Source organism: Mercenaria mercenaria, chromosome 2 (assembly GCF_021730395.1).
Source record: "Mercenaria mercenaria strain notata chromosome 2, MADL_Memer_1, whole genome shotgun sequence".
NCBI lineage: Eukaryota > Metazoa > Mollusca > Bivalvia > Venerida > Veneridae > Mercenaria > Mercenaria mercenaria.
Window position 1 is genome coordinate 38,610,704 of NC_069362.1, and position 13,262 is coordinate 38,623,965.

Genomic DNA, 13,262 nt, shown 5'->3' on the forward strand with positions numbered 1-13,262 from the left:
ATAGTAACAACAAAGGGAAGTAATTCTAAAGAAGGGACCTGCGCATCTCATGATGGTGTACAATTGTGCCAAGTTACATCAAAATCCCTTTATGCATGAAGAAGAATTGCTCCGGACAAAGTCACTCTTGTATCTGACCTTTGGCCTCTAAGTGTGACCTTGACCTTAGACCTAGGGTCCTGGTTCTTGCACATGACACTCCGTCTTGTGGTGGTGAACATTTGTGCCAAGTAACATCAAAATCCTTTCATGCATGAAGAAGAAATGCTCCGGACAAAGTTTGCATTCTTGTATCCTTTGACCTCTAAGTGTGACCTTGATCTTAGAGCTAGGGCCCTGGTTCTTGCACATGACACTCTGTCTCATGGTGATGAACATTTGTGCCAAGTTATATCAAAATCCTTCCATGCATGAAGAAGAAATGCTCTGGAAAAAGTTTTCATTCTTGTATCCTTTGACCTCTAAGTGTGACCTTGACCTTAGAGCTAGGGACCTGGTTCTTGCGCATGACACTCCGCCTCATGATGGTGAACAAATGTGCCAAGCTACATCAAAATCCTTCTAAGCATGAAGAAGATATGCTCCGGACAAAGTCATTCTTGAATTTGACCTTTGACCTCTAAGTGTGACCTTGACCTTAGACCTAGGGACCTGATTCTTGCCATGACACTCCGTCTCATGATGGTGAACAATTGTAGGCCTCCTAGCAGGCCTGAACAAAAATAAAGGTTTTTATAAAGGCTCCAATCTATGGAAATAAAGGCCTTTTAGTGTAAAATATTAAAAAATAAAGAGTAAATAAAGGCTATTTTTGTCGGAATTCTCGTTGAAAACACATAATATATATAGGTATTTACTACATGTATGTGGTATGGTGAACACAACCGCATTCTGAAAAACTCAAGATGAAAGATACACAAGCAGTATCCTGATAACAACACTTAAAAGGGGGGAAGAAATACAGTAGTATAATCATTACTTGCTTTAAACTGGCACGGCAAGCAGTCTGAACAAAAATATAGGTTTTGAGTGAAAATTACAGGCTATTTGGCCATTTTAAAGGTTTTTTCAGAAGATTTAAAGGTTTTAAAGGTTTGCTCTAAAATTAAAGGTTTTTAAAGGTTTAAAAGGTTTCACTAGGAGGCCTGCAATTGTGCCAAGTTTCATCAAAATCCCTCTATGCATGAAGAAGATATGAAGAAGACGCCGCCCGCCCACCCGCCTGGGGCGTTCCCATAATATGTCCCGTTTTTCAAACGGGCGTATAAAAAGGGAAGTAATTCACTAAAAATTTATTGTAAGAGAACAAACAAGAGGGCCATCAAGGCCCTGTATCGCTCACCTGACCTATTAACCTAAAGGTCATCAAGATTAACATTCTGACTAAGTTAAATGAAGATACAGTCATAAATGTGGCCTCTAGAGTGTTAAAAAGCTTTTCCTTTGATTTGACCTATGAACCTAGTTTTTTACCCCACCCGACTCAGATTTGAACTTGAGCAATAAATCATGAAGATTAATATTCTGACCAAGTTTCATTAAGATATGGTCATAAATGTGGCCTCTACAGTGTAAACTAGCTTTTCCTTTGATTTGACCTGGTGACCTAGTTTTTGATCCTATATGACTCAGATTCAAACTGGACCTTGATATCATCAAGATTAACATTCTGATTAAGTTTCATGAAGATACATCATAAATCTGGCCTTTACAGTGTTAACAAGCTTTTCCTTTGATTTGACCTGGTGACCTAGTTTTTGACCCAGGATGACTCAATATCAAACCCGTCAAAGACTTTATTAAGTTTCATTAAGATTGGGCCAAAAATGTGACCTCTAGAGTGTTAACAAGCATTCCTTTGATTTGACCTGGTGACCTAGTTTTTGACCCCAGGTGACCCAATATCGAATTTATCCAAGATTTTATTGAGAGTAACATTCTGACCAAGTTTCATTAAGATTTGGCCAAAAATGTGACCTCTAGAGTGTTAACAAGCTTTTCTTTTGATTTGACCTGGTGACCTAGTTTTTAACCCCAGATGACCCAATATCGAACTCGTCCAAGATTTTATTGAGGGTAACATTCTGACCAAGTTTCATTAAGATTGTGCCAAAAATGTGACCTCTAGAATGTTAACAAGCTTTTCTTTTGATTTGACCTGGTGACCTAGTTTTTAACCCCAGATGATCCAATATCGAACTCATCCAAGATTTTATTCAGAGTAACATTCTGACCAAGTTTCATTAAGTTTGGGCCAAAATTGTGACCTCTAGAGTGTTAACAGTCAAATTGTTGACGACAGACGACTGACGGACGATGACGGACACAGGGCGATCACAAAAGCTCACCTTTGTGCACTTTGTGCTCAGGTGAGCTAAAAAGGGATCTGCCAAATAAAAAGAAGAGCACTGCAATGCAGAGCAATATAAACAAGAAACGCGGCAATGCCACGAAACCAGGTTTTCAACACTTTTCATAAGAATAAACAAGAGTGCCAGAATGTCACAATATACGCCCGTCACAGCAAATTTCTTTACTCTAGCACCTGTATTTGCAGATGTAATTTTAATTTTGTGGTTGTTTAGTAATCATTATAATTCTTTTGTTTTTCTAAGTCCACAAAAAAACTACTTACCAGGTAGACATACCTTAAAAAACACCTAAAATTAGAAAGTAACAACTATGTTGTACCTAAGAAAAGTGGTCTTGGTTTTTCCCTACTGTCAATTATAAAAAAAGTTACAATATAAGTTATTTATAGTAACAACTAAGGGAAGTTAATCTTTAAAAATAAAAATCCAAAAAAAATTGTAAGTCCAGTGGTCTCGATTTTTCCCTACGTCTAGTAATAAAAAAGTTACAACATAAGCTATTTATAGTAACAACAAAGGGAAGTAATTCTAAAGAAGGGAACTGCGCAAGACACTTTGTCTCATGATGGTGTATAATTGTGCCAAGTTACATCAAAATCCCTCTATGCATGAAGAAGATATGCTCCAGACAAAGTTTTCATTCTTGTATCCTTTGACCTCTAAGTGTGATCTTGACCTTAGACCTATGGACCTGGTTCTTGCGCATGACACTCCGTCTCATGATGGTGAAAATTGTGCCAACTTTCATCAAAATCCCTCCATGCATGTAGAAGATATGCTAACCCTAACCATAACCTAACCCTATTTTTAGTAACAATGACCTTGACCTTGATCCCAGAAACCCCAAAATCAATCCCAAGCTACAACTTTATATAAGTTTTCTATACACCAAGTTTCATCATGATAGCTCATTCCTAAGTTAAGTTATTGACCGGAAACCCTTTTTCTATTTTAAGTAACAGTGACCTTGACCTTGACCCCAGAAACCCCAAATCAATCTTAGCCTTTGTCTTGATATAAGCTACATATATACCAAGTTTTATTCAAATATCTTTACCGAAACAAAAGTTATTGACCGGAAACACCAGTTTGACACCGCCACCGCCCCCGCCCGCCCGCCCGACCGACATCTACCCCAATCTAATAACTCAGGTTTTCATTGAAAACCTGGTTAACAAAGCAAAGTCATATATGACTTTTGACCCCTAAGTGTGACCTTGACCTTGAAGCGAGTCATCCAAAACATGCACTCTGCATGTCGCCTCAGTGTGCTGAACATTTGTACCAAGTTTCTCTGAAATCCTTCAAGCAGTTCCAGAGCTACAAAGCGACACAGCAAAGTCATATATGACCTTTCACTCCTACGTGTGACCTTGACCTTGAAGCTAGTCATCCGAAACAAGCGCTCTGCACGTCGTCTCAGTGTGGTTAACATTTGTGCCAAGTTTCTTTGAAATCTTTCAAGCGGTTCAAGAGTTACAAAGCGGACACAAAACACACCCATATGACCTATGACCCCCAAGTGTGACCTTGACCTTGAAGCAAGACTTCCAAAATATGCGCTCTGCACGTCGTCTCGGTGTGGTGAACATTTGTGTCAAAGTTTCTTTGAAATCCTTCAAGGGGTTCAAGAGTTACAGAGCAGACATGAAATTACTAAAAGATGGACGGACAGACGAACAACGGGGTATAACATAATACGTCCCTTTGGGCGTATAAAAACTATGTCATTAATTTGGTAATATCATGGCGAAGGGATAGTGAAGTCCTCAATTAGTTGTGATGTATAGTTACTTCTAAAGATACTACTAGTAACTCTGTAACAATTGTTGAAAAAAAATGTACCTGCCTAATAGTGGCCACTTGTATTAATCAGCAACTTGACTTATATACCAATAAGGACAAAGTAGACTTCCTTAAGTGATACTTGAGCCACACCATGAAAAAACCAACATAGTGCATCTGCATCCAGCATGGATCCAGACCAGCCTGCACATCAGCGCAGTCTGGTCAGGATCCATACTGTTTGCTAACAGTTTCTCTAATTGCAATAGGCTTTGAAAGCGAAGATTATGGATTCTGACCAGACTGCGCGGATGTGCAGGCTGGTCTGGATCCATGCTGGTCACAAATGCACTATGGTGGTTTTCTCATGGTGCGGCTCATATTTAGTTTTAATTTCAACTTGTCGTGAGCAGCTACCTGCTTTGAACAGCAATACTGTTTCATTCCCTTGGTTGGCTGCTTATTACAGGTCAGGCTATATATGGAATCTTATGTCATTCAGTTGTTCTTACCATAGGGAAGAAGCAATGTGAAGTTTCATTCACTTGTGATGTGTAGTTACTCAAGAAACTAACTTGCTGACAATTGCAAATATAATTTTGTTAAAACAATGGCTAAGTGCAACAAGCTGTCAGTAGACAATGAAGCTTGTCACAAAAAAAAACAACTTTAAAGCACATTCTGAAAGTGGGGATAATTTCTTGACTGTGGAATGTTAAGCTGGGTGGGGATTGGCTGAGTAAGAAACAATACCAAAACATTTAATGTAATAAAGTGAAAATAAAACAAGAGGACCATGATGGTCCTGAATCGCTCACCTGTCCCCACATGACCCAGTTTTGAACTGAGTATGACGTCGTTTTTTCTATTATTTGACATAGTGACCTAGTTTTTGAGCTCATGTGACCCAGTTTTAAACTTGACCTAAATATCATCAAGATAAAAATTCTGACCAATTTTCATGAAGATCCATTGAAAAATATGGCCTCTAGAGAAGTCACAAGGATTTTTATTATTTGACCTACTGACCTAGCTATTGACGGCATGTGACCCAGTTTCAAATTTGACCAAGATATCATCAAGGTGAACATTCTGACCAATTTTCATTAAGATCCATTCAAAAGTATGGTCTCTAGAGAGGACACAAGGTTTTCTATTTTTAGACCTACTGACCTAGTTTTTGACTGCAGTTGACCCAGTTTCGAACTTAACCTAGATATCATCAAGATGAACATTCAGACCAACTTTCATATAGAACCCATGAAAAATATGGCTTCTAAAGAGGTCACAAGGTTTTTATATTATCTGACCTACTGACCTAGTTATTGATGGCATGTGACCCAGTTTCAAACCTGACCTAGATATCATCAAGGTGAACATTCTGACCAATTTTCATGAAAATCCATTCAAAAGTATGGCCTCTAGAGAGGTCAAAAGGTTTTTATATTTTTAGACCTACTGACATAATTTTTGACCACAGTTGACCCAGTTTCGAAATTGACTTAGATATCATCAAGATGAACATTCAGACCAACTTTCATACAGATTCCATAAAAAATATTGCCTCTAGAGAGGTCACAAGGTTTTTTTATTATTTGACCTACTGACCTAGTTATTGATGGCATGTGACCCCCTTTCAAACTTGACCTAGATATCATCAAGGTGAACATTCTGACCAATTTTCATGAAGATCTTGTGAAAAATATGGCCTCTAGAGAGGCCACAAGGTTTTTCTATTTTTAGGACCTACTGACCTAGTTTTTGACCGCATGTGACCCAGTTTCGAACTTGACCTAGATATCATCAAGGAGAACATTCTGACCAATTTCCATAAATACCCCATGAAAAATGTGACCTCTAGAGTGGTCACAAGCAAAAGTTTACGGACGGACGGACGACAGACGCTGCGCGATCACAAAAGCTCACCTTGTCACTTTGTGACAGGTGAGCTAAAAATATATCAAAGAAAAAAAGAAATTCAGACAGAACACGACAGATACTATTAAATTCTCCGGACTAGAAAAATCTGTTAAAGCTTGTCGAGAGTTTCTTATAACTGTATAGTGGACAAGTTACAATTCAGTAACAGTATTTTATTTGTAGAACAAACATATTCCTATAACAAAGCCTTAAATTTCATCTTGTTTTTAAACATGTACATACAGAATGAAGTTTTACGGTTGGCCTACAATCTTATTGTTTATATTCTGCCAATCTCGACTAAGAGCTGAATAAGCTAGTAACCAATTTTTGCAGTTTTATCAAGACCCCTTTTCCTACCTTTAAAAGACATATAGACAATTAAAATTACATTAATTTATATTCATTATTAGGCAGGATCGTAGAGCAAAAAATATATATGAGCAGCATCATGGGAAACCCAACATAGTGGCTTTGCAACCAGCATGATCCAGACCAGCCTGCGCATCTGCGCAGTCTGGTAGGATCCATGCTGTTCGCTTTCAAAGCTATAGCAATTAGAAAAACAGTTAGTGAACAGCATGGATCCTGACCAGACTGCGCGGATGCGCAGGCTGGTCTGGATCCATGCTGGTCACAAAGCCACTATGTTGGTTTTCCCATGGCACGGCTCATATTATATTAGCTATTATTATGATAATAATAATAATGAACTTACAAGTCATACATCATTCATGCTGATGGATTTTAAAAATATTAATTTCCAAAAAACTAAACCTCCAAAATTAGACAAATTGCTTTCACCATACACTCACTCACGGTTTCCCTAACTTCCAAATTTTGTAGGTAAGGAAGGGAGGTGGGGAGGAAGGGGGAGGGCTCAAAAAAAGACATATAGACAATTAAAATTACATTAATTTATATTCATTATAATTTATTAGGCAGGATCGTAGAGCAAAAAATATATATGAGCCGCGTCATGGGAAACCCAACATAGTGGCTTTGCGACCAGCATGGATCCAGACCAGCCTGCGTATCCGCGCAGTCTGGTCAGGATCCATGCTGTTCGCTTTCAAAGCCTATAGCAATTAGAAAAACCATTAGCGAACAGCATGGATCCTGACCAGACTGCGCAAATTTTGTAGGTAAGGAAGGGAGGTGGGGAGGAAGAGAGAGGGCTAAAAAAATATGTTCAACATGTATTTATCATGAAAATGAAAACAGTTTATTTTATGTTTTTCGGTGGTTTATCGAAATATAATGGTGAATTATATCCTGATAAACTCACTGGCCACTCAGTGAAAATTATCAAATCTGATACCCGGATTAATGTCAAAAAGTTTACCGAGCGTACTGAAAGCCGGAAACAATATGACGATGACGTCGTTAAAATGACGTCATCTTTGCGATGCTTCCTGATAAAATTTCCCGCAAATTTCGACATTTTATTGAAATAAACACAACAGAAGTAGAGGTTTAGACATAAAATAAACAGAAAAATTGTTGGTATCGATGTAATATCACGGTAAATTGTGTGTTTAAAACAGATAAAGCAGCTGTCCAAATAGAAAATACATGCATGCATAATCAACTGTCAGTAAAACACCACTTTCAATATCACACATGTACTGAGCCATAAAGGGAGGTAATAAAATCAATGCATTCAATAATACTTACTATATGTTAATCAAACATTCAATCTTATGACAAAATATGTAAGACAATAATTATCGAAAATACGGTGTAACAAGATGATACGTTTTATATTCATAACAAAAAATGTGTCTGCCACACTTTGAACAAAGGTATTTGGAAGTAAAATTAAACATAATTTTTAAAGCAAATTCATATTTAAAATAAAATCTTTTCACACAATTTGCACAAAATTATATTCAATGCAACTGTCCTTTCAAAGTACCTTTTTTCAGGCTTTGACTGTCACAATGGTCCGTCAACCTTTCAATGTTAACCGAAATTATCACTTATCTTTGAAATTACTATAATAATACATACACATCATTCACAGTCTACTTCAAAGCAAAGCCAGTAGGCCAGCGGTAACAGTCTGACCAAGGTGTTACCAGTTTAATCGCTGGTTACTAAGATCAAAATGAAGAGAAAAGTCACTTTACACCTGGCACACTGAAGAATCAGGGAAGCTCAAAGAATCAGAGCATCTTCTGTACCTAGCACTAGCTGTCAACTGAAATTACTAATTTTTCATGAAGAGTCACCTATATATGGACAAACATATAGTGATACTTAAAATGATTTTGCTAAATATATCTATTGAAGAAACACACTCTGTATTTTCAATTTCTTTTTTCCACAACTAATTTCATTCCATCAACAGGCTTACAAAACAAATTCTTTGCAAGTTTTGGAGGTATCTGCAGTCCTGGTGAAGGTTTGAGTCTAAAATTTTGCAGAAGTTTCACCAAGGTCATCTTCAGTTCCATCATTGCAAACCGCATTCCAATGCAGTTTCTTGGTCCAACACCGAATGGAAGGTACGTGTAGGGTTTGATCTTTATTTTATTATCTGCAGAAAAGCGTTCAGGATCAAATTTCTCTGGTTCTGGCCAAAACTCCGGTAGACGATGGAGAGTGTACACTGGAATTGAGATGGAAATGTTCTTTGGAAATGTGTACTTTCCGACTGTACAGTCCGCCTCGAGGTGTCGATTCACTTTGGTAATTGGTGGAAATAGGCGCATGGATTCAGATATAAAAATATCTAAGTAGGTCAACTGTTGGACATTGTCATAATCAGGGTTAGAATCCCCCAGTTTTTGGTCAATCTCCTGCACAATTTTCTCCTGCCATTCTTGATGTAATGCCAGAAAATAAGAAGTAAAAGTAAGAGCTGTTGATGTGGTGTCATACCCTGCAAATAGAAACATTATAGCATTTGCTGCTATTTCATCATCTGTCATTCCTCTCTGCATTTGATTAGTTTCTTCTTTCTCAGCTTCTGTCTCAACTTCATCTTTAGATTCATCATGAGGTTCATTTCTCTTATTCTTATCAGTTTGTTTTCTATTTTCAGAGTTTGTATTAATCATCAGTTGTAAAAGGTCTTGAATTCTTTCAGAAGTTTTGTCTTCCTTACGTTCTTTAATGATCACGTCCATACACTGTTTTACATAAGCAACTGCTTTAGTGTCATTTATGTCAATATCAAAATAGTCTATCACTTTGTCCATGTCTGGAATTAGTAATGACATAAGAATCAGCGGGTCTGACTCGATACTGAAGTTCAATAAATTGGAAATCTGTTTTCTCAATTCATTATTTTGTACATTTTCTGTGTCTAGTTTTACACCCATCCCAGCCTGACAAATGGCATCAAGGGTCATAGCCTGAAAGACGGGTACCATATCGACTGTGCCGTTTGAGTCCTTGATAGTATCCGACAGCTTAGCCATTGTCCTATCTATACAGTCCATAATAATTCTGTCCATTTTACGAAGCTTTCCACTAGAGAATGATGGAGTTAGCGTAGATCGTAAAAAACGCCAGTTGTCATAATTTGTTGTGTTTAGGATAGTTTTTTCCCAAAACGTTGACACTAAAGCTGCATATAACCGGCTGTGAATGCTTGTAAACCTCTTAATGAATATCTCTCGAATGATTTCTGGTTCTGTGAGGAAAATGGTTGGCATATTTCCAAGATAGAAACCAACAACCTTCCCATGAGCCATTGTTGCCTCATATTCACACTGCATCAATCCTTTGGTCACAACATACGGCAACCCTCCAATGAAAGGCATTGGTTTAGGACCGGGTATCCCGTACTGCTTCAACAGGCTCTGTTTTCTTGCCGTGTAGAAATAAAACATTAAAGTAAGGATCAGGATTAATACAAGCCATAGTGGAACTTCAACTAGTCCTAATAACAACATCCTGAATTATTCAAAACTCCAGTACTCTCTACGTATTTCTTCTTTTTTTTATAACTAGTTTTATTACTGTCCACTTGCATATATACCAACTTAAGACTGTCCTAGTATTTAACCTCTGCTGTAAGCAAACAGTCCTGGTTTTTAAACCTTGTCTGTATATGTGTACAATAACTGATTACTGTTAGTAAAAGGTTCCATTTCAAACTGTAGGTAATACAGGATGTATACAAGTCTTGATCTTCTTCAGCTAGTTGTCTAAGATCTTTTCTACTACCATATTTATTTAAGAATCTATCGGTACTATACTAAAAGCTCATAACTTGAATTTGGGTGATCAAATACGACTCATATTTAAAGGTAAATACTAAATCATCAGAAATTTTTCAGATTTTAATCAATATTTGAATTAGTCCAAATTAAATAGGAGGTTTCAGGTCAGTGTGATAACTTTTGTCTGTCAGTGTCGAATTTGTCCAGAATAATTCAAGCTTCTTGCTGTTCCCTCTTATTCTTTAGCCCTTAATTCCTTTTATAAACAACACAACACTTTTTCTGAAACCTCAGCGCACAGTATTAACAGAATGCATAAAATGCTAATTTCTTAACTGAAATAGGTTTTATATCATAGAGACTTACACTAAGCCCTCTTTACACAAGGGAAACAATCTGTGTATAGAGTAAAATTGTTGAGTGAACACCATTTGACAATCATAATCCTGTCCATGTTATACCAGTGCAATAGAAAAGTAAGCTATCTATGTTACTTGCTATACAAGATACAGTCATGCATCTAACAGTCCTGAAATTGTTTTCTTTGATTTTCTCATATTTCTAGAAATTTTTCCCACACTTTGACGCATATATACGGGTAGCAGAGATCACTCTCCAGCAATAATAATTATTGTTTGTACTATATAAATGTAACGCCAGTCTAATTCAAGCAATGGATACTGTGCTCAAACACGCAATTGATAGTACATACACAAGTATATATTGTATAGACTGTGCTAAAAAAACTATGATTTTTTTTTATCTTTTTAAGAACACACCATTATAAGGAATTTTAACTGTAAATAGTAGTAATATAATATCTGTCAGAATGTATATACCAATATTATGACAATTAAATGGAATAGAATAAATATAAAGATAATTCATGATAACCAAAATTAAGATAATTTAGTACCAATTCGGGAAAACAAATACAAATGGGCCTAAGAAGCGACAATGCTTAACATCTAATAAGTTCCGGGCTTCTACTCTACACAAACTACATAAAAATAGCCTTCTCAACAAATTTTACCTTGTGAAATTCTGTGGGTTTAAATAAATCGTCTGTTTGTTGACAAATTTCACCACAAAAATGTCACACTTTTCCCCAGTGCAGTAAATGATTTGATCTTTACATATTTTTCTTTTCAAAGCGCTGATCTTTACATTAATTGCTACTAATTATTCATGTTTTTTTTTCGTGCCTAGAGGTAAAAAGTGAATGCTTTCAATGCTTTGCATGAGATACTATGTACACAGCCACCTAAGCCTACAATAAATTTTTTCCAGATATTTTACCCAGAGTCATTTTTTTCAACTCAAATAACTCTTCTTCAGAAAATGATATCTAAAATATTTTTCACACTGCGTACTTTGATGCAGTTAGCTACATATATATATCTAAAATAGATAGTGCCTACTTAAACTTGAAATCTGTATTTTTCATTACAATGCCTATATATCATAAAAAAATTGTAAAACTGATATGAATGACATGAAAAATATCACATCTAAACATATATCCAACAAGAGCTGTCATTAATGGTGACAAATGCCCCCGCAGCGCCTTGACCTTTGACCTGGTGTCCTTGACCTTTGACTTGGTGACCCCAAAGTCAATAGGGGTTGTGTACTCAATAAGTACTATTAGCATATGAAGTTTGAAGGCACTGGGTGCAGTGGTTCGCGAGTAAAGTGCCTTCATGCAAAAAGTTAACATTGGCCCCTGTGACCTTGACCTTTGACCCCAAAGTCAGTAGGGGTCGTGTACTCAATAAGTACTATCAGCATGTGAAGTTTGAAGGTCCTTGGTGCAGTGGTTCGCGAGTTAAGTGCCTTCATGCAAAAAGTTAACGTTGGCCTCTGTGACCTTGACCTTTGATCTGGTGACCCCAAAGTCAGTAGGGGTCGTGTACTCAATAAGTACTATCAGCAGGTGAAGTTTGAAGGTCCTGGGTGCAGTGGTTCGTGAGTTAAGTGCCTTCATGCAAAAAGTTAACGTTGGCCCCTGTGACCTTGACCTTTGACCTGGTGACCCCAAAGTCAGTACGGGTCGTGTACTCAATGAGTACTATCAGCAAGTGAAGTTTGAAGGTCCTGGGTACAGTGGTTCGTGAGTAAAGTGCCTTCATGCAAAACGTTAACATTGGCCCCTGTGACCTTGACCTTTGACCTGGTGACCCCAAAGTCAGTAGGGGTCGTGTATTCGTGAGTAAAGTGCCTTCATGCAAAAAGTTAAAGTTGTGACTAATGAACGAACGGACAGTTGAAAACTAATATACTAGAATGTAAACAAGCTTTTCATTTGATTTTACCAAGCGATCTAGTTTTTGACCCTACATGACACAGATTCAAAACCGTACAAGACTTCATGATACCAAACATTCTGACAAAGTTTTATGAAGATTAATTCAAAAATGTGGCCCCTAGAGTGTAAAAAAACTTATTATTTGATTTGACCTGGTGACCTAGTTTTTGACACAGATAAAAACTTATTTGAGAATTTATTGAGACAAACAGTTTGACCAAGTTTCATGCACATCAGATGAAAAATGCAGACCCTAATGCATACACAAGGTTTATCTTTGATTTGACCAGGTGACCTAGTTTAGGACCAAAGATGATCCATATTCAAACCTGACCTAGATTTCATCAAGAAGATAATTCTGATCAAATTTCACGATTATATCCATTAAAAATGCAGCCCCTATTTCACACTGGATAACCGGCTATCCTGACGCCCGCTGGAAATGTAACCTAGCTGTAAATCGGTAGGTAAAGTTTTTCATTTATTTCTATTAAGACAAAACCAATTCTTGCAAATCAACTTGACAGTTTTGTCAAGGAATGACCATGGTTTACATTTACAATTTCTGGGCCAAAAACGATCGTTATATTTTGAGATATTCGCTAAAAATTTCTTCAGTTTGAAAAATCGAGCAAAAATCCAAAGTTTTGTGCAAATTGTTTTGTTTATGAACAATCTGTGAAAACTTTTATCATCTGGTTT

General features: G+C 37.0%; 2 protein-coding genes across 3 annotated transcripts in view; both read right to left on the minus strand.

Moving 5' to 3' along the window:
• LOC123563765 (centromere protein X-like) overlaps positions 1-13,262 on the minus strand; it is a 41,914-nt gene that overhangs the window by 12,868 nt on the left and 15,784 nt on the right. The window lies entirely within an intron of this gene.
• On the minus strand, positions 7,630-10,143 carry LOC123563764 (cytochrome P450 3A13-like). Its single transcript, XM_045356772.2, has one exon. The coding sequence runs from the start codon at positions 9,980-9,982 to the stop codon at positions 8,390-8,392; it is 1,593 nt and encodes a 530-aa protein (XP_045212707.2). The 5' UTR covers positions 9,983-10,143; the 3' UTR covers positions 7,630-8,389.